The sequence below is a fragment of the Crotalus tigris genome, unplaced genomic scaffold, assembly GCF_016545835.1.
Source record: "Crotalus tigris isolate CLP2741 ecotype Arizona unplaced genomic scaffold, ASM1654583v1 scf7180000017933.3771270, whole genome shotgun sequence".
Lineage (NCBI taxonomy): Eukaryota > Metazoa > Chordata > Lepidosauria > Squamata > Viperidae > Crotalus > Crotalus tigris.
This window is the reverse complement of record NW_024096726.1, coordinates 2,325,707-2,345,844: the sequence shown is the minus strand read 5'-3', so window position 1 is coordinate 2,345,844 and position 20,138 is coordinate 2,325,707. Positions and strand designations below refer to the sequence as shown.

Below are 20,138 nucleotides of genomic sequence, written 5' to 3'. Positions count from 1 at the left end.
TAATCCGGAGCACCCAGTTCTGGCTTAATAGAATGTATGAACCCAGCCCCTGTGCAGAAATGAGAGGGCAAGATAGAGCAATTTACTAAACTTAAACCAATCAGCAGTTTATAACATTTACAGTCTTTAAATCTCCTTACAATACTTATTTAACTACCATCACCCCCTATAGTGTCTCTTGTAAAAAGTACACCTGTAAATTAATTTCACTATGATGAACAAGTAGCATATGTGTTTTTGTCAACACTAAAGGAAAGGTCAAGGTAACACACCTGTATTCTGAGGCTGAGCTTGATTAAATAATGAACATATTGAATTAGATTTAGATAAGCATAACCACTCAGGTTGTACTTCGTGGTTTATGGTTGGGAGTTCTCAGTAGACCAGGATTCCGTTACTTTAAACAAGGAGTTAATATAAATAACAGCTGAATAGCACGAAGCTATTACTCTTGCGTTGAGCTCGTTTGAAATTCATACACAGATCCAGAGCACGGAGTTTAACGAATAAGAGGGCTCGTTTCCTGTGAGGAATAAGTTAAAGAATTCACCTTTGCTCTGGGAGATGCATTTTGCAGAATGCGCCGGCGCTCCTTGAAGGAGCGAGGGCAGGTAGCTCCGCGCCAGAGATCCACCTCTGACTTCTTAAAGTTGTGTCCGCTTGCCTTGTGCGGTCGGCCCCGTTTCTCCTCAAAGAGCCGCCTCCCCCCCCCCCCAGCCAAGTCTCAACATTTTTCCCGCTCGACAACTTCTATTGCATTTGCCGCCACTCAAACAGTGCCATGATCCTCGCCCCTGCCACCCGCCTGCCCACACCTTCGATATACAGCAGGATTTAGCGCTTAGTTTTTGCTTCCTTACCTGCCGGCCCAGGAACAGAGCTGAGACATGCCCAAAGACGAAATAAAAGATAAAGTCGCCTTCGAACGGAGCTTGTCTCCTGGCAGTTTACGTAGACACATCCAGGCACTTTTCTTAGCCGGAGATCGAAATGACTCGCCATTGCCCTTTTTTCTTTTTGATTTCTCAATCTGGACTATCGTTTTACTAAAGAGTAACCAGAATCGACCCTGCACAGCTCTTTAGATCCTTTGCCTGAACAACGAAGTCTTTTTTTTTTTTTTTTTAACCTGCGTGGCTGGCCAATGATCTTTGTCCTGGAAACTTTCATTTTCACTTCTGATCTTCCAATAATGTTATTACAGTTCCTGAAAAACTGGGAAGGGAAATAATTACCTGATACTGTTTAAGAGTCTAAAGGTGAGATACCTGCTTAGTAAAGGAGGACCAATAGTATACACACTCGAAATTTGGAAGGTTTTTTTTAATTCTACTTTAAGTTGGAAGACTGCTAACCAAGACTCCTATCAAATTAAAAAAAAAAATTGGCTTCCGGTTCCGGGTTGCGGCGCTCCTAGTTGCACGAAGAGACTCGGCTCCTTGTCGGCTACCCTCCCTCTGCCGGTGGACGCTTATGCGGGTCTAAAGCGTCGAAGAGGTTTCGCTCGGCTGTGGAGGAGCGGCGGCTCCTCCAGCTGTCCGGGCCAGACTCTGAGGGCCGTCGGAGAAGATCGGCCACTAAAATGGCCGATCACTTAGCCGGTAGAAACTGCAAGTCAAAGAACAGTTAAGCTTGAAAACCCACCGTTTTAGCTTAAAAAGGAGATATTTTTAGGTAATGGATTAAAGGTAATTTAGAATTATGAGTTGATTTTTGGATTAAGATTGTGAGTTAGAAGTAAGAGAAAAAGGGGTGATTAATGAAATATATATTAAATTGATTAAGAGTGTGTTCTTTTTTCTTTTTTACTTGTAAGAAAACTATTATGTAATGTTGAGTTAATCTAATAAGATGATTTGTTTGTTTGATAACATGGATGTTATTAGTTATGATAATTAATTGGATGTAATTTGAATTCTGTTTAATGGATCGAAATGACTTCTTTGTCAGCTTAAAGAGACTGATTAATTGATAGACTAGATACATATAGAATAGATTAATATTTTATTTTAATTAAGGGATATTAGTGGAAGAAGAATTAAAAAAGATGTATGATAAAACCAAGAAACTAGAATGTTTTTGGAAGGGATACCCGAATTGATAATGTTTGTACTTAAAGTTAATTTGATTATGGTAGTGTAAATCTCATCTAAAGCTTTAAAAACAGGTATAGGTTGAATAAATTTAAGCTAGAATTGGACTATTTTAAATAAATCATGTTATCTAAGGGAAAAAGAGAGGGAATACTAGAGGTATTGATTGAATTATATATATATGTTTTGTTTTTGTTTTTGGATGTTTGTCTACCCTAACACCATGGTGTGCCTTGAACACTTTGTTTCAAAAATTAAAAAAATAATAAAATTTATTTCAAAAAAAAAAACCCAAAAACTTGCATTTTATTAGATTAGAAAACATTTAATATACTGAAATTTCCTGTCCGTGGGAACAAGTGGAATGGCTTACATCTAGAAATTGGATGCTCCATCAGTGGAGGTTTTTAAAGAAGAGATTGAACAGCCATTTGTCCAAAATGGTATATAGCAGTGGTGGCAAACCTATGGCACGGATGCGAGGCAGCACTCCGAGCCCTCTCTGTGGGCACATGTGCCATTGCCCCAGCCTTGCCTCCCCCCACGACCCCCTCTCCAGCAGCCCCCCTGAAGGAGACTCGCCCTCGAGCGTGGCCCACATGGAGCAGCGCAGCCAAGGGCATGGCAGCCAGGCAGCGTAGACAAGACTCTTCCCTCACACCCCATCATGCAGTTGATGCTGCAGGGCGTGGGCAGAGGGTATGGCCGCCATAGCGCTGCTGGGCTGCCTGGGCGATCTGCGGTGGACCCTGGAGGCAGTGATTGGTCCGTTGGGCAGAGCGGGGGCGGGCAGGGAGAGTGGAGCAGGGGCAGGGCCAGTTTTTGGGCACTCAGTCTCTAAAAGGTTCGCCATCACTGGTATATAGGGTCTCCTGCCTCAGCTGGGGTTTGGACTCCAAGGTCTCTTCCAATCCTGTTATTCTATGATCTATGTTCTACTGGGTCAAATTAGCTTTTTCTTTTTTTTAAAAAAAAGGCAGAGACTATTACCTTTAAATTCTGGAACAACTTTCCAAGTTCAAAATCTACCCCTTCTCCACAATTCCTGCTAAAGTGTTGAATATAATCAATTTTGATAGTGTAATCAGCAGCAACATTGAACATCAGAAGCACAATAGTAGTTGCCATCCTGTGGAACAATATCTCTTAGAATCTCTTAGAATCTGGTTTGCAGATTCTACCTTGACGTTATTTCGCAAAAGTCAAAAATGAAACTTTTTCATATGGCCTTTAAAGTGGAGCCTGACACCTCATTGATGTTTTAATTTATTGGATCATTTTATCTCTGTATTTTGTCAGTTTGTTTCAATTTGCTTGTAATCCACCATGAATTGTTCTGATTTGACAGCATGCTTTGTTGCATGTCTCTGCAACTGCTGAAGCCAAGGAATTCTGATGAATAGTGGGATTGTATCTTTCTATGATCATTGTACAGAATACCTCTCTTTCAGTAAGGGATGGCAAGGATTATGGGTAGTGAAAAAGAAAAGAGCAAGTGATAAAGTACAGGTAGTCCTCGACTTACAACAGTTTGCGTAGTGACTGTTTGAAGTTACAATGGCCCTGAAAAAAGGCACAGCCAAGCAAGACACCTGCCTGCCCACCCAGTGGCACTCTTCCTCCTGTCCGAGGTTTTCATTGTTGTAAGCATTTCTGTTAAAGATTGGCAGCGGGGGTGGGGTGGAGTGGTGTTTGGTTTTTATCCCCCCCCCCCCGTCTGCTGGATGGTTGCAGCAGGTTTTGGTCACTTCACATGATCCTGGGACACTGTGACCGTCATAAATATGAATCAGTTGCCAAGCATCTTAATGTAAATCACAAGGCCCTGGAGATGCTGCAACATTCCAGCTGATCGGTGCTTCTTCCGGGCTGAGCAGAAACACCAGGATCAGCGCTAAGCTCCAGCTGGAGCCTGGCACTTCCACTGAGCCTGACAGTCCCAAAGAAGCCCTGTTCCTGGCGCTTCCGCTGAGCCCTGACAGCCCTGCAGCTCCAGCCATCTCTCGCTCAGGCTTGTGCGGTGCTGCCACCGGTTCAGCTCATTCCTCTCCCCCACTACTTTTCTAGGATGATCATGTACCACCTGCCAGGTGCCAATGTACCACAGGTGGTACCCCTTCCATTGGTTGAAAAGCCCTGCCCTGGAACTCTGTGACATCTTCCTGAACTGCCCAGGGAAAGGGCTAACTAAACAAATTAATCCAAGACTGTTTGCATTTAGGGAGGAATTCAAAGGGAGAGAAAAAAGTCAAGCGGGATATTAGGATTTATTTCAAAAATTAAGAAAAGTAAATTATGCTTTCTTTCTTAAAGTATTTCAGTAGGAAATGGATTTGAAACACTGAAACAGCCAAGTTAGGTTAAGTGTATTTTAAATGCTGATGGGAAATATAGAGAACGAATTGATTAAAAAGAGTTTTAAAAATACTCAAATGCTGCTAGCAAAAGGCCTGATTTCCAGTTGAATCTGGTAATTGATCTGTTTTAAGGATGAAGGTTACATGATTTTGAAATTTTTGTAATTCCTGGAATTAAAGAAGCTTTTAAAAAAAACTAGTAAGTTGTCCATAGTTATTTCTAACAAACTCATTTCATAAACCACTCAATTTAGTTAAACATGACTGTCGTTATTTTGCAAGATTTGCTAGAGTAGAATAGAGTAGAGTAGAAAATTATCCTGAGATAAGTTTGGGATCAAAATTGGGCAAAGTTCCAGAGCATGACTGTAGTTTCATATATGTATGTTTTAATTTCATTCAATTTCATCCAATGTTAAAACACCATGTAACCATTATTACCAGCTTGACAAAGGGAGGCACTGTAGAAATTTAAGAAATAGATTGTACTGACAGTTAACATGCCACCATTTTTAAAAGTCTTATTTATGATCTCTAGATGGTTTTGTGATGGGTTTTTTTCATTCAACAGCCACCGGACGAAAAAGATGGAAGCAGTAACCAAAGAAACTGAGTTTGAATTCAATTTAATCTGATTAAAAATTATACAAAGCACAAGTGGAACAACATTCTTCTTACAAATATTGCACGTGAGAGCATATGGATATGTACAACTTTGCCATTCTTTACATCCAAGGTACTCTTGTCCTGATAAGGTTCAAGATGAAGTTGTGCAAAGGAAAAGGAAACCTGATAATAATCCAATTACTTCTCTGATAAATTGGCAATTACCAGAAATATACCACCTGAACACAAATTGCTTTAAGAAATGAATATAACTTATCTTACAATGCATTTATGAAATGAAATGCCAGGGGCTCCCTCCTGATGGAAGGCAAATGGGATAGTGATTTTTCATGGTTCCTTTTTTGCTCAGGTGATTGGATGGGTGATTTTGGGATGAGGAGACTGGAAGAGGAGACAATTTGGCAACTGCCGAATCTTCCCGTAGATAATTCAAATTCATGGCCTTCCCCTCTTCTCAACTCTAAATTCCACCGCTATCAAATTCCAGTTAACAGTAATTGGGTGGAAAAGTATGCAGTCTGAAATTGTGCTGTGAACGTTACTTTCCCTTATAACCAGCCCCTCAAGCTATACCCAGCATGGCAGTACTTCAAAGATTCCAATTGATGTAATAGTCAGGGCAAACCTCATCCCATTTCCACTTGTCAACTTCCCTGGTGCTGTGAATAGTTACAGTGGCCTCTGTGGGTGATCATACTCCGTCTCTCTTTGCAAATTTTACTTGGTACGGAATAGGACATTTAAAATAAGACATTGGTAATCTGAACATTTTTGAAGCAAACTGAAAAAGACAATAACTGGAATTGGATTCCGCACTATCCAATTCTTTGATTATATTTATAACCTAAAACAAAGGGATGAATACCACATAAAATTAAAGGACAGTGTATTAATAGAGCTATAAACATGTGCATGACTGCAAATAAAACACAGAAGATACCTTTTACAGGTCATATTTGTAACCCACAAGAAAGGTTCACAATATGTGTTCAAGATGTTGACTCTAGAAAACAGAAAACTTTCTGTGGAAGTTTCTATTGATTGGCTAGTTGGATCTTCGGTATAAGAAATAAATAAAAACTAAACCATGAATACTCTTTTGGGCTACAGCTACAAAATCCAAATAAGAATTCATTCAACACGGGGTTCCCAGTGGTTCCTTCCATTTGGCTGCCCTATGCCATGCAATGTATCCTAGAACTACACACAGCAAACAGAGAAGTATCTAGCTGAGTTAAAAAAAAGGGGGGGGAACAAACTCCATTTACAAGCCTAACAATAGGCTGACTGCATTAAAAAAAACCCCAATATTATCTTTCTAACTGTAAGAGGCAAGTTGTGAGAACTTACTATTTTATAGACCCTTCACTACTTTATATTCTGCTTTTGGCACATTTTGCCATTGGATTCAATTACAGCCTTGGGTAAGTGAGATTGAAGGAAAATACTGAACAGGGAAGAGCCCACATATTCCATTTAATCTAAGAGACAGAGAAAGCTCCAACACTGGAAGTTTTTAAGAAAGAGACTGGACAGCCATTTGTCTGAAATGGTATAGGGTTTCCTGCCTGAGCAGGGGGTTGGACTCGATGACCTTCAAGGTCCCTTCCAACTTTATTATTATTATAATACTTTGAGTTACATGGTCCTTAATAAAATCCAAAATGGGAAACTTCCTAGTTCTGTGTAATGTAAAGCTTGAAAGCGTCGCTCAGGGAAGGACAGGGTTTCTATAATAGTTAAAATTGTTTTATGAAAGAGAATTTAATCCATTTGGAGGTCAAAATCAGTATTAACAAGGGACCCTTTTCATTTTTCTACTGAAAAGAGGGTTTTTTTTTTTCATTTTGTTATATACAAAAACTATTTTTTTTTAAATTGCCTATATAAATAATTATACATTATGTCCCATTTCCTGGAAATAAAAGTAATTATAATTCTTCAGTAACAAGATGGTCTGTGTTCTTATTTTTTTAATCATCCCCCTTTTAATTCAGTCACAGAGAAATGTTACTTTCAGAAAATAATTTGGATTTTAAGTCTTATTACGAATTGAGGAGAATTTAGACCAGCAAACATTTCTGTTTAGATCAACAGTACTTGCATCAAAATCAAAGTTAATATAAGGGAGGAGTGGATGTATTTCCCAGTTGAAAGAACGAATTGGGTTTGAACTGTAAGCTTCTGGACATTTCTGTCTGTGTTAAAATGATGGAGAATATGCATGCCTTTTATATTTGTAGTCCTCTCAAATAATGTAATGTGATTAAGTATTTCGATAACGTTCAAAATGCAGTGTCTGACAAACATTGATTTTGAAATGGCTCTTTTATGATGAAAAAACAATGCAAGGTCTTTGTTAATTCTAAAAATATTTCTGCCATCTAAAGCGCTTCCTTGCATAGTTCGTAGAGAGATAAATGCAACTGGCATATTACACAAGGAAGGAGAAGAAAAGTATCCTCTTTGCAGCCAAAATGCAGCAATGAACTGCATTCAGTTAGCAACAATAAAGATGGCTAAGTCAATGCACTCCAAGCACAGTATTTCAGTGTACCGAATTTTCACGCTGGTATTCATAGGCTTTTATAAAACAGAAGATACGTTCACTGTTTCCCATGGCTCCATGCTGCAATTACACTTCTTTTAAAAAGTAGAATTTTTTGCAAGTGGATCACAGATGTTTCTTTTCAATGGATACTGAAAACCAAAGGAATTGTTATAACTCATTCATCCACAGCCATGAAATTACAACTCTAAGGTGTTGGCACTTTTAGGAACATACCATTATGAACTGAAATGGGGGTGGGAGATGTTGTCTCTTGTTTAGACTAGTTCTAAACTTCTCCAACTTCAAACCCATTAGCAATGGAGAACATCGAGAAATTTAAGGGTTTTTACTTATCTTAGACTTTCTTCTTTACAATATCTCTATAGATGATTTAAAGGAGAAGCAGGAAAAAGATTTTCAAAAGCACAATTGATAGGAAGCCAAATTATACCTGAGACAAAAATAAGATTCTGCAAGGAAAAAGTTACGATATCCTGTTGTCTACCAATGTGTAACAACAAAACTAGAATATCCACAACTTTAGGATCCCGTATTATATCATTTGTGCCTTTGAAGATCTACACACTGAATTTGGATTTTTCAGCCTATATGAATCCCACACGTGAAATGAAACTTAAAATTATCCTTCTTTTCACATTTCTTTTTAGTTTCTGATTATTTCACCCACCCACCCACAAAATGTGTATAAACCGAGGCACAACTGGTTAAGGATGAGACTGGGCATGATCCGATCTAGCAGCTGCTTCTTGCACTGGTATATTTCCTGGCACTAAAGGCTGATTGCTGCTCACTGGATGATTTTGCACATTTCCATCTAATTGTGACACAGCTGTAACACAAAATATTTTTTTTAAAATGTTAATGGTTTCATAATACAAAGCTCAAAAACTCATTAAGTAATGTTTCGAAAAAGTCCAAGTACAAACAGTATTTGCATAAGGGAACAGAATATTTCATCTACATCTAAAATGTTGCACAAAATATATAATATACATTATTGTTTGACATATTATTCTGATATAATGGTAGAAGCTTTGAACATGATGCTCACTGGTGGGACAAACAGCGTATGACCTGTGGACGCCGAGGGATGCAGCAGCTTGCTCTCCTTCTCAACATGAGCTCCAAAACTTTCTGGAGGAAATTTCTAGTAAAAGGTAACTAAGTAATTGGTGAGGTGGGGGGGAGGAACATGAGGGGTTCTGGCAGGAAGCAGGTCCAAGGCCTTCAGGGATGCTAAGGGTAGAAAGCAAAGCACAAGTGCTCAGGCTGTGGGTGAGGCCCAGGGCAGAGCCTGCATTAGGTCTCCCAGGGCCTTCCAGGGGCCTTATGCCAGCACATGCTCCTCTTAATGACCACATTGGGGAAGGCAGGGATGGGGAGGTCATTAAGTGAGGTCACATTGGCGTTTCACTTAATCGCTATCATTATTTCTGACTGTAGTGGCCAGGTTCCATTATAGTAGGGGTCTTCAAACTTGGCCCTTTTATGACTTGTGGACTTCAACTCCCAGAATTCCTCAACCAGCGTGCCTAGCTGAGGAATTCTGGGAGTTGAAGTCCACAAGTCATAAAAGGGCCAAGTTTGAAGACCTCTGCATTATAGTCATCAGTCAAGGACTGCCTGTATACGCTTGTGGTAAAGGAAAGGTAGATAATTTTACTACCTTGTTTTTACTAGGCAGGCAAGTAAAAGGAAACCAATGGAAGAAAAATAGAGCAGGAGGAAGACAAAGTGACTTACATGGCTGAAATTTCAGTTCTCCACCTGGACCTGAAGGGGGATGTCCTTGCTGTAATTTCTTCTGTTCCATTTGTTTAACAGCCTGTAAAACAGTTAATTTACATGTAACAAGAAGGAGAACACTTAAACCAAGGTCTCAAAATTTTCATTTCTTATAATAAACTGGCATTTATCTTTCTGGTCTTTCTTGCCATGCTAAGGCAGATTCTTCTGTTAAAAGAAGCCGGAATCTGAAATTTTGATGGACCAAGCAGGAACTTACAACTGAAACATATCACAGAGTTACAAGAGGACACCTCTTTCCTGAACTCAGGTGTTCAAAACTGGCCACATTATTTTGGCGAATAAAGCAAAAAGTACCAGATGGGACAAAATAACAACATACTAAACTAATTACCCCTCTGCAGTCTTTCCATAACACCTAACACAGCCTAAGGATTTAGGTGGTCGTAAAACACTGACAGACAACTGCACATTCTTTAGTGAACTGGTTAACAGACAGACAGTTCAGAGAAAGGGCACTAAACATGGGGGAAGTTTATGTCCTACAGCATAAAAGATTCTAAAACAAAAGTAATCCAGTTGTAGAAATTTCTATAATCTGTTGTTCAGCTTCTTTTTAAATACATTTTTTTAAAGAAGACTCTGTGAGAATCTCGCTTTAGGTCAGAGGTGGGGAACGATGGCCGCTTTAATGACTTGTGGACTTCAATTCCCAGGATTCCTCAGCCAGCATGGCTAGCTCATGGATTCTGGGAGCTGAAGTCCACAAGTTTCCCACCTCTGCTTTAGATAAAGTTACTGCCAAGGACCCCTTTATGGATTACTGCCTTGTCGTGGCAAAGGGGCTTGTGTAACTCAATGAAGCTATAAGCTATGCCGTGCAGGGCCACCCAAGACGGACAGGTCATAGCAGAGAGTTCTGACAAAAGGACTCACTGGAGAAGGGCCTAATGCTGGGAAAGATTGAGGGCAATAGAAGAAGGAGACGACAGAGAATTAGATGGCTGGATGGAGTCACTGAAGCAGTAGGCGTGAACTTAAATGGACTCCAGAAGATGGTAGAGGACAGGAAGACCTGGAGGAACGTTGTCCATGGGGTCGCGATGGGTTGGACACAACTTCGCAATTAACAACAACAACAACTGCCAAGGATCTGACATTCACTTTGCCCATCAATAGAGCTGGCCCTGTCTCTCCAACATGGGGATGCTTGTCACTACTGAGCCCATCCCATGTAGGCAGGGCAGGTAATCCTCGACTTAGTTCATTTAATGATCATTCAAAGTTACAACAGCACTGAAAAAAAGTGATTTATGATCATTTTTCATGTGACCGTTGCAGCATCCCCATGGTCACATGATCCAAATTTGGATTCTTGGCAATTGGTTCATATTTAATGAAGGTTGCAATGTCCTGGGGTCACGTGATCCCCTTTTGCGATCTTCTGATAAAGCCATGTCATGGGGAAGCTAGATTCACTTAACAACTGTGTGACTAGCTTACTAACTGCAGTGATTCACTTAACAAACGTGGCAAGAAAAGTCGTAAGATGGGACAAAACTCACTTAACATATTTCTCGCTTAGCTTTGGGCTCAGTTGTGGTCATAAGTTGAGGACTACCTATATAGGCACTATACATCGCCGCACAGTTGTGATGCTTTATGTCTTTCTTATTGAAAGCAAAATGAATTAGCTTCCAAACAAGCAAAGGAAAGCTTGCAACTAGTTGTACCATTTCAAGTTCTTGTTTCTGAGCCTGAAGGAAGTCTTGTTGCTGTTGTAGCTCTTCCCTCTTTTTCTGGAGTTCTAATGCCTGCTTTTGCAATTCATCTTCTTTCTGGAAAATGTGACTTTCAAATTCCTTCAATTCTTCTTCAGTGAAGACCTGCTGCTGGTCCAGAGTCTCAAAAATAACAAGAACAACACATCTTAGCTCCTTAAAAGAAAGCTCAATGGGAAAAATTCAGACTCGCCTATATCTATATTGGTGCCCAAGATTTAAGATATTTGATGATTGCTTACATTTGGGTAAGGAGAAATCGTACTTTTGGAGCACTCCAACATTCCTCCCAAGTAAAGGCAGGACTACAATTTCTCAACATTGCCCTTAATGTTCCATCAGCTTCACATTTCCCTATTCCGTGTACACGCCTGGAAGCAATTTGCCTTTGGAGTAAATTTAAAAAGCAAATTGCAATCACCTCCTCCTCATTAAAGGGAGAAGAACTGAAGTCTACCACATCACAGAGAAAATCCCAACAGAGACCACCTGCCAACAGAAGACGCTATGTCTGAGCATCTTCTGAGCTGCTTCTAAAACAGATTGCACTTCCTCACAACAATAACAAAGATGAACTATGCCTACTATTCTTAGCTTTTTCCTTGGAGTCCAGAAAATATATGGACTGGGGTTTTTTTTAATGGATGGTTATCCACATACATAATTTTCATATCCCCATGATTTCCCTTGAGTACCCTGAAGTAAAATAGAAGCTCTTAAGCTTCCCTTGCAACTATGGACTATTACTGTAAGGAGAGAAATTTCCAGACTTGGCAGCATTACAACTATATAATATTTTTTAATCACAGACAGGTTTGGGATAAAATGTATACGTGTTGTAGGGAAAGACAGGTGAAACAATTCTCTCTTGCTTCCAACTTTAAGATACTCCTTTGCTCAAATTTTGTGGCCATAATGGACATGCTGATTCGGTTTCAAACAATGAAGTTGCTCCACAGAGAGAATTATGCACAGTGTCCTCAGACTCACTGTTCGGATTTTATTTTTATAATGCCGTTAATAATGACAGATAAATACAAAAGAAGAAATAAAGAGATAGTTAAAAGTTCAAGACAGTTGGGCCATTTGCTGATCACTATGATCAGTCTTAGTTCAAAAGTGTCATTAGTACCTCCCAGCTTTCTGGCTCCAAAAACTCTTTTTTCTCTGTAGCTCTCATGAACTCTTCCAAGGTGACTAACCGGTCTTTGTTAATGTCAACCTTTTAAAAGAGAAGCAAATATATATATATATATATATATACAGAGTTTAGGCTATAGAATTTATTTGCAGTTCTTAAAACAAATGGAAACTAGGCTGCAGAAAAGTTGTGATAGAAGTATCTGATTAGTGCTACCCTACTTAAGAAAATCCGTATTTTGGTACACAATAAAATAAGCTAGGATCAGTTATATTGCATAAAACATAATGGCAGTAGGGATGGGAATAATTGATAATAATTTGCCCAAGGAGCAAAACACAAATTAATCTCATCTCATGGGGTGCTGCAAATATTTCTATCCTGATGAGATAGGTGCAGTTTATCTGTAACATTTAGAATTACTCAAGTATCAATAGCATGTGAAAATTCAATATTTTTCTTGTTAAGTAGCAAAACAAGACAACTCTCACCCCTCACCTAACCAGATCAGAAATATCAAATTTGCATAATAATGGTGAATGTGTTAGAAGAATAATTCATCGGGAAGCTGGTTTTCGCAATGACAATAGGCTGGTCATCCAACAGTCTGAAGGAAAGGTAGAAGTTTTAATAATTTTATAGCTTTAAATATACTTACTGTAAAAAGTGATAAAGAAAACCACCATGCCAACCTAACACTAGCCGGAATAGCATTCTTATTGATTAAAAATAAAGTTGGATTCACATAAATGTTCCCATCCCAAGGCAATCTGTTCATAAACAATTACTCATTGCACTATTTTAGTAGATGTTCAACAGCTAACTATGTAATAAAGCTATCTATATAAGGATAAATAGACATGTAGTAATAAACTTACACTGTATTGGGGTGGGGTCAGGAAAGCTCTGAAACAGGCATTTTCAGAAACATGTTCCAGTTTGGGAAATAAGTTCACTACTGAAATGCATATTTATACACCTGTTTTTAATATTCAGTTCTTTAAATCTCATCGAATGCCTATATCTCCAAATTAAGAACTGCCCCAATTGCAAGAAGCTGTTTCTCCTCTTTTGCTCCTTGATGTGTTTGCACGATGTATTTTTGCAAACAATGTCCTGGGATGGTCCACACAACTAAAAATCTGTGTGCGCTTTCCAGATCCACACGCAAAGTTTGAAAACTAAGCAAACAGATACAGAATCTGAATCTGAATTAAGAGGAAAATTACAGAGCAGACTTTTGCTGCAATGACCTGTCAATCTACCTGTACAAAGTTCAAAGGAAGAATAGGGTCAGCATTCTGCCATGGTCTATGAGGATTTTGTCATACACGGACTCTGTATTCATGCAGGAACAAAATCATGCCTGTTATTTTTTACCTCCCATCTAAAAATCCTGACAATTTGAATGAATATAATTCACAAACCAGTGGCTCATGGAGACAATCAGTCAGTCATAATAAAGTGTCAGAAATGCAGAACTGGAACTATCAGTAGGTATCTTGTTTACTTGTTAATTTTTTTACGTGTAAAATATGAGTTGCAAGCAACGATAGGCTCCACATAAATCATCCTGTGGACTAGATGCAGGTTCTGCTGCCATACCTGCAACAGCAGAGGTTTGCTAACAGTTATTTGTAAAATGTGTATCCTTAAACCTTACCTCATTCATGACATGCTCTCTCATTCGCAGCCTCTCTTCTTCCATTTCTACCATATCATCCTCTTCATTTCTGGGGTCATAGACTTTCTCTAGCTAAGATTAAGACATTTATTTTGAACAGGCCATCCAAATTTATTACAAAAATACGTTGCTTTAATGCTATTTATTTATTAAACGTACACCTCACTGCAAACAGACAACCCTCAGGAACTTACAAAGTATATCGAAGTATAGCAAAAGTTAAAATAGTCTCTGTATGATTAACCTCATAAAAAGCAAAAAAACAGATTAAAAAAAAGATATTTATGAGAAAAATGTTTTCTTTCAACGTATTTAATAGCACATACTTATATCTAACAATCCATTGGGAGATATTCAGAGATGTGTCTTGAAAGTAGCCCGTTTTGAAGTGTATAGCACAGTCAAACCTCAGCACAGGAAATGTTTTATGACATTAGTTATGTTTACATCATAAAATGTTTTATGAAATTTGCCAAATTTTAATTCCACGGGAGTCATGAGTCTTGGATTTTAGATGCATTCTATAATTTAGCCCATTTGAGATATCTTGGATCAAAAGGTTTTGCCCTACAGTTAAAGAGAATTTATTGATGAGGTTTTAGTAGTATATAGATTGATAGAGGACACTGAAACGTTGAAGATGACTAAATGTTGAAGATGATTAAATTATTAAGAAATTGAGGAATTAACCTTCCATCCATACTCAAACAACCCACATATCCTTGAATACACATGCATAATCAGGGCTTTTTTTCTCATAGAGTGCCCAGAACGGAGTTCCAGCACCTTTTTTGGATGGAACCTTGTAGGGTAGGCAAGGCGGGTTGTATGACATGTGTGAGTTCTGGCACCTTTTTTTTTTTAGAAAAAAAGCACTGTGCATAATTATGGGACATTTACACGATACTGCTAATCTGAGCTTAATGACTGCCAGATATTTTGAACGTACTTCTCATTAGTCAGCAGCACTCACTCAGCAATATTAAAAAAAATATTTATAGTTTATGAAAGCTGAAGTCCAAAATGATGGGGGAGCCTGCATAGATTAAGATATATCACTCTAATGACATTCAGTACTACTGAAATCAATTCATAAGCTGTTTTTTATTATTCAGTTAATATCTGAAATAGTAGATACTGATGATCACCTATGTTAAATATTTTCCTGACATTCACTGTATGACACTCAATTTCCAGTCTAACATTCCCATTCAATAGTCATTGCTTGTTCATGCACTGAGCCAAATGAAACATGGTTCTGAAACAATCCAGTTACACATATTTACCTCCTTAGTAAATAGAGCTTCTAATTCCTGTTCATCCAGAAAACCATCAGCATTGACATCTGTTAAAAAAGGCATATGACTATAAATTATGGAGACACCTGTCCATAACTCTAGAACACAATCAATCCCACTTTAATATCTGTTTATGTTGCTTCAAGTCATATGGTGGGCTATCTGATTAGGAAAAGTGAATGCAAACCATGTACAACACTGTATATATATATATATATATATGTTTTCTGAGGTTTTCGCGGGTATTTGTATATAGGTCTTTGGTTGTTCGGGTTTTCTCCCGCGTAAAATTGGAAGTGTCTTGGCAACGTTTCGACGAAGTCACATTCGTCATCTTCAGGCTGGGTTTTTAGCTTCTTGCTTTGAGCAGCAGCTCAAAGCAAGAAGCTAAAAACACCAGCCTGAAGATGACGAATGTGACTTCGTCGAAACGTGCCAAGACACTTCCAATTTTATGCGGGAGAGAACCCGAACAACCAAAGACCTACATATATATATATATATATATATATATATATATATATATATATATATATATATATATATATATGTTGTTGGTTATACAGTATATGAAAAAAAAAAACATTTCGTGCATCTGTTGACGTTCTCTAGAAAAGCACATGCCAAGATACATTTGTCAGTCTGAAAAGTGCAAAAGATTGTCAATGTTATGTGATAATTCTGTTTCTTAATGTTTTTTTTTTTAACTTTAAATCTTACCATGCAACTTGAAAAAAGTCTTTGGATCAAAATCATTAGGATCTAGGCCATCTGTTTCCTCCCATACCTCTTTCAGTTGGTCTTTACTTCCCTGGAAGTTAATAGTGAACACCATTTGTGCAAATGATTTCACAAAAGCTTTTAAATTAAAAGAATTAAAATCACACTATGTTACCCAAAGGACTTCAAAATCTAGTTTATTTTCCCCTAAGCACTCTTTGGGTTTTTTTGTCTGACACGTACATTGCAAGGAAAAGACTGTGATACATTATTTCTTTGCATCTTTAGTATAAATTCTTACAGTCACAGAAAATTATAAAACTTTACAGATATAAAACATATTTTATATTCACCCTAAAAACAATTTCCATCCTTCTGCAATGCCTATGTAGGATTGACATCATTGTGACAAAAAGATGGGTAGAATTTAGTCACACTGCAGTTTCCACAAAAAAGTGAAAAATATAGATATTTTTGAAAAAGCCCAGAATCTTTCCATTTTTAAAGTGTCCTAATTAGTTGAGAAATAATTGTATGGGAAGCATAGGAAATGGCATTTATACTGGGTTATGGTCTAAAAGCTTAATGAAATCAATGACCAAAAGTCAACCTCAAAAACTGTAATATTTTAATATGATAAATACTGCCGTGATATTGAAGTGATATTGAAATAAATGAAAATATAAATGATTTAGTATCCATTTAACTGACTTTGGTGAGCTTGACTTTTCATAAGTTTAGAGAAAAAATTCTGATGAGTTCCATTATCCTATTCTATTATGACCATAATAGAAATTTTATTTTATTTGATGTGTTCCCTTTCATAACGTTGTTTTTCTTTAATTTATATTTAATTGTTTTAAATGGCTTTCATATAATGTTTTAATTATTGGGGTCAATTATCCAGAGAGACTTTGCGTGAGATGGGTAGCCATATAAATTTGATAAACAAAATAAAAATATATAAACAAATACACTTTATACAGTGTGGGTAAAAACAGCGAACTTACAGGATGGTTAACTTTGGGGTGATCATTGTGCTTTTTTTTCATGTCCTCATATTTTGCTTCTTCTTGGTGCCTCTTTTCTTCATCCAGAGTTTTTAAATATTCTCTCCTTTCATGTTCTTTTATCATCTCATACTTTTTAAACTCCTCATGACGTTCATTGTCATAGTTTTCTAAGTCATGTGTAGCCTGCAAATAAGAAGAGTTAAAAATTGGGGGGGGGGGAGGGAGAAGCCTTTTTTTTTCCTAGAATGAGGATAAACATTGAGCTAAGCAGCATTAAGAAACTCCTGTTTGACCAGGTCATCTTCTCGTTTCCCTCAGGACATTTTTCTCGGGATATATCCAAGTTCGTAAAGAATTCCTAAACAATAAATTTTGATTCATTATAAACTTAAACTTGAAAAAATTCTTGAAGCAACCGAGATAATTAAATCTAGACTGAAAGACAAAGGTGCCAGCTTAAATCTACAAAGCGAAACCCTGATTGCAACTAAAGAATTTACAATCCAAAAAACAACAGAAGCGGAAGAAATTAATACCAAGACGGAGGACTTTAAAGAGCAACAACTACAACTTACTTAAAATTTAGACAATCAAATAACAACTATAAAACTGGACATGACTTTCTACACAAATCAGAAGAAACCTGAGGAAGAAGAAGACTAGATCAATCGAAGACAATTGTATTAGAGCAAATATGGGGACATGGGCCACCAGGGCGACAATTCAATGATTATATATGGGCCAGTTCTTTTACAAAACTGACAACTAGATGGTCTCCTTTGATTCAAGTAACATGTACCAATGCTTTTAACTCATCTATCTGATGAGTTAAAAGCATTGGTATGGAAGCCTGGTTGGCATAAAAAGAAAGCTAGACTGAAAAAAGGGGGTCTTTTGGCCTACTACAGAGGATCCTAAATTGCTAACTATTGGGCTAAAGGGAGATTCTAAGATGTGGAAAATTTGATTATTAGATTAAAATAGTTGGAAAATAGTAAAAAAATAAGGGATTAATTTGTCTAATATTGAGAATCTAGAATTATACAGGAAATGAAAATTAACTACTAGGAAATAGGCATGAATTATTGTTTAGTCCAGATAATATAGATAATAAAGGACACTCCACTATTAAGGTGATGATGTATTAGGGCGAGAAATAGAAAATGTTTATGAAATAAAACTAGAATATATTTAAGTAAGTAATATGTGCATTTTAGACATTATAATTTTTATGTAGTGAGACAAACGAAATTTGGGTTACCCGAAACTTATTACTTTGGATATTAAAGGTTAAACTAGAGTACTGTAATTAAAAATTAGGTAACACTTAAAAACAGGATATGGATATGTATAAGCAAAAATGTATTGATAAATGTGATAATGAAGTCTTAATTGAGTTTGATATAATCAGAAACTTACTAGCTTAAATATGATACAGCAAATGTTAAGGGAAACAGAGAAGAAATTTTGATGATGTAACCTGAGATATGTACTAAAGATTCTGTTATTGTACTTTTGACTAACCCAATCACCATATATATTTGTCACCAACCAAAAAATAGCCAACATTTTAAGAAACCCCAAAGACACGATCCAACTAGAAAACCAAGGAGTCTATGAAATACCGCGCAAAATCTGCCCAGCCACATACATTGGACAAACTAATAGGAGAATAAATGCACGCATCGCAGAATACACGAACGCAGTCAGAAAAGAAGAAAAAACTTCCTCCCTCTTCCAGCACCTTAAAGCTACAGGACACGAAATTAATTTTGAAGGAACCAAACTAATCTCCAAAACTGAACACCACAACAAGAGAATAATTATGGAAGCCATCAAAACAGAAAAACACCCCCACAACATGAATAAACATGACGATACCTCCCGCCTACCAGACATCTGGAAACTAATCAACAAACGCATCCTAGCCACGAAAACTGACACCAGACCCAGAACAACACAGTATGCCACCACCATTCACCCTCACCAGACCCAAACCCAAACCCATCCCTCAGAAGAAATGCAACCACCATCCAGAAGCCAAACCACGACGACATCACCAGCTCTGCACCTCCCTCCGACCCCCACACAAAGCAAACGGACACACGCCATGAACACGGAGCTAGACCTCAAACTCGGAGCAAAACCAAAGCCCGATATGTTACTTCACAGCCTTCAGCCCTGGACATCACATCACAGAACTCAGGAGGCTACAACACTAAAGCTCAGGATGTTACAAAACAGCCAACCACCCAGGATGGTGCAACACAGAACTCAGGATATCACTACACTAGAACTCAGGATGTCATCACACAACCCATTACCCAGGTCGTTACAACACAAAAGACTCAGGATATCACTACACTAGAACTCAGGATGTCATCACACAACCCATTACCCAGGTCGTTACAACACAAAAGACTAATGGGCACACAGCCAGCACCTCAAATACTCAGGATGTTACGAAACAGCCAAACAATCCACAAACAATAACTCCAACACAGCCAACCAATCCACCTACAGCAACTAAGCCAACACTTCACACACCCCCACCAATATATATAGAGAGACGGCAGCTCCGATCACACTTTGCTCGCACAAGCACGAAGCCAAAGACCCCAGCTTGAAGATGACTAGTGGGACCTCATCGAAACGTCCCCAAGATGCTCTCAATCTTACATGGGAAAAGACCCGAATACACCGAATACACCAAGACCTACCTACCTACCTACCTACATACATATATATACACTAACAAATAAAATTAAAAACGAACACCAGGATATAATAAACCAGCCTGTTTAATATAAACAAGTCTGTAGTTAAAAAGAGTTACTAAGCTTTCATCCGGCCAAAAAACTGCCGGCGTCATCAGAGTTAGAATAGCAGGAGATTGGGAAGGCAGCTCATATAGCCTCCTGCCTCTGCGCCCAGCTCCTTCAGCATGTCATCGGCCCGTTGATTGTGTTAATCCTTATCGCACCAAGTTGTTCCGCATCAGGCAAACTGTCTTTGACTCCACTGGTTGTTTTACAATCCTCAAGTGCTCTTTTTGAGCATGTGCAAGCACTTGGAGGGCGGCTGTCAATCCGTCCCTGTGCCCAGT

At 38.1% G+C, this 20,138-nt stretch overlaps 1 protein-coding gene and 1 long non-coding RNA gene across 6 annotated transcripts in view; one reads left to right on the top strand and one right to left on the bottom strand.

Moving 5' to 3' along the window:
• The first annotated feature begins 865 nt into the window (after positions 1 to 865).
• LOC120308494 lies at positions 866 to 6,321 on the top strand. Its single transcript, XR_005556857.1, has 2 exons — positions 866 to 1,674; positions 5,022 to 6,321. It is a non-coding gene; the product is annotated as an uncharacterized LOC120308494 (long non-coding RNA).
• Positions 5,061 to 20,138, bottom strand: part of NUCB2 (nucleobindin 2) — a 46,097-nt gene continuing 31,019 nt past the window's right edge. For 2 of the 5 annotated variants that reach the window (XM_039344624.1, XM_039344621.1), the window contains exons 6-13: positions 17,030 to 17,215; positions 16,020 to 16,110; positions 15,288 to 15,346; positions 13,981 to 14,073; positions 12,309 to 12,398; positions 11,129 to 11,299; positions 9,393 to 9,474; positions 5,061 to 8,478 (exon numbers count right to left, since the gene is read on the bottom strand). In XM_039344624.1, the coding sequence (XP_039200558.1) occupies positions 8,354 to 8,478; positions 9,393 to 9,474; positions 11,129 to 11,299; positions 12,309 to 12,398; positions 13,981 to 14,073; positions 15,288 to 15,346; positions 16,020 to 16,110; positions 17,030 to 17,215 (897 nt within the window). In that variant the 3' untranslated portion in view covers positions 5,061 to 8,353. The remainder of the gene's footprint in view (positions 8,479 to 9,392; positions 9,475 to 11,128; positions 11,300 to 12,308; positions 12,399 to 13,980; positions 14,074 to 15,287; positions 15,347 to 16,019; positions 16,111 to 17,029; positions 17,216 to 20,138) is intronic. The other 3 variants (XM_039344622.1, XM_039344626.1, XM_039344625.1) reach the window with 3 other exon arrangements.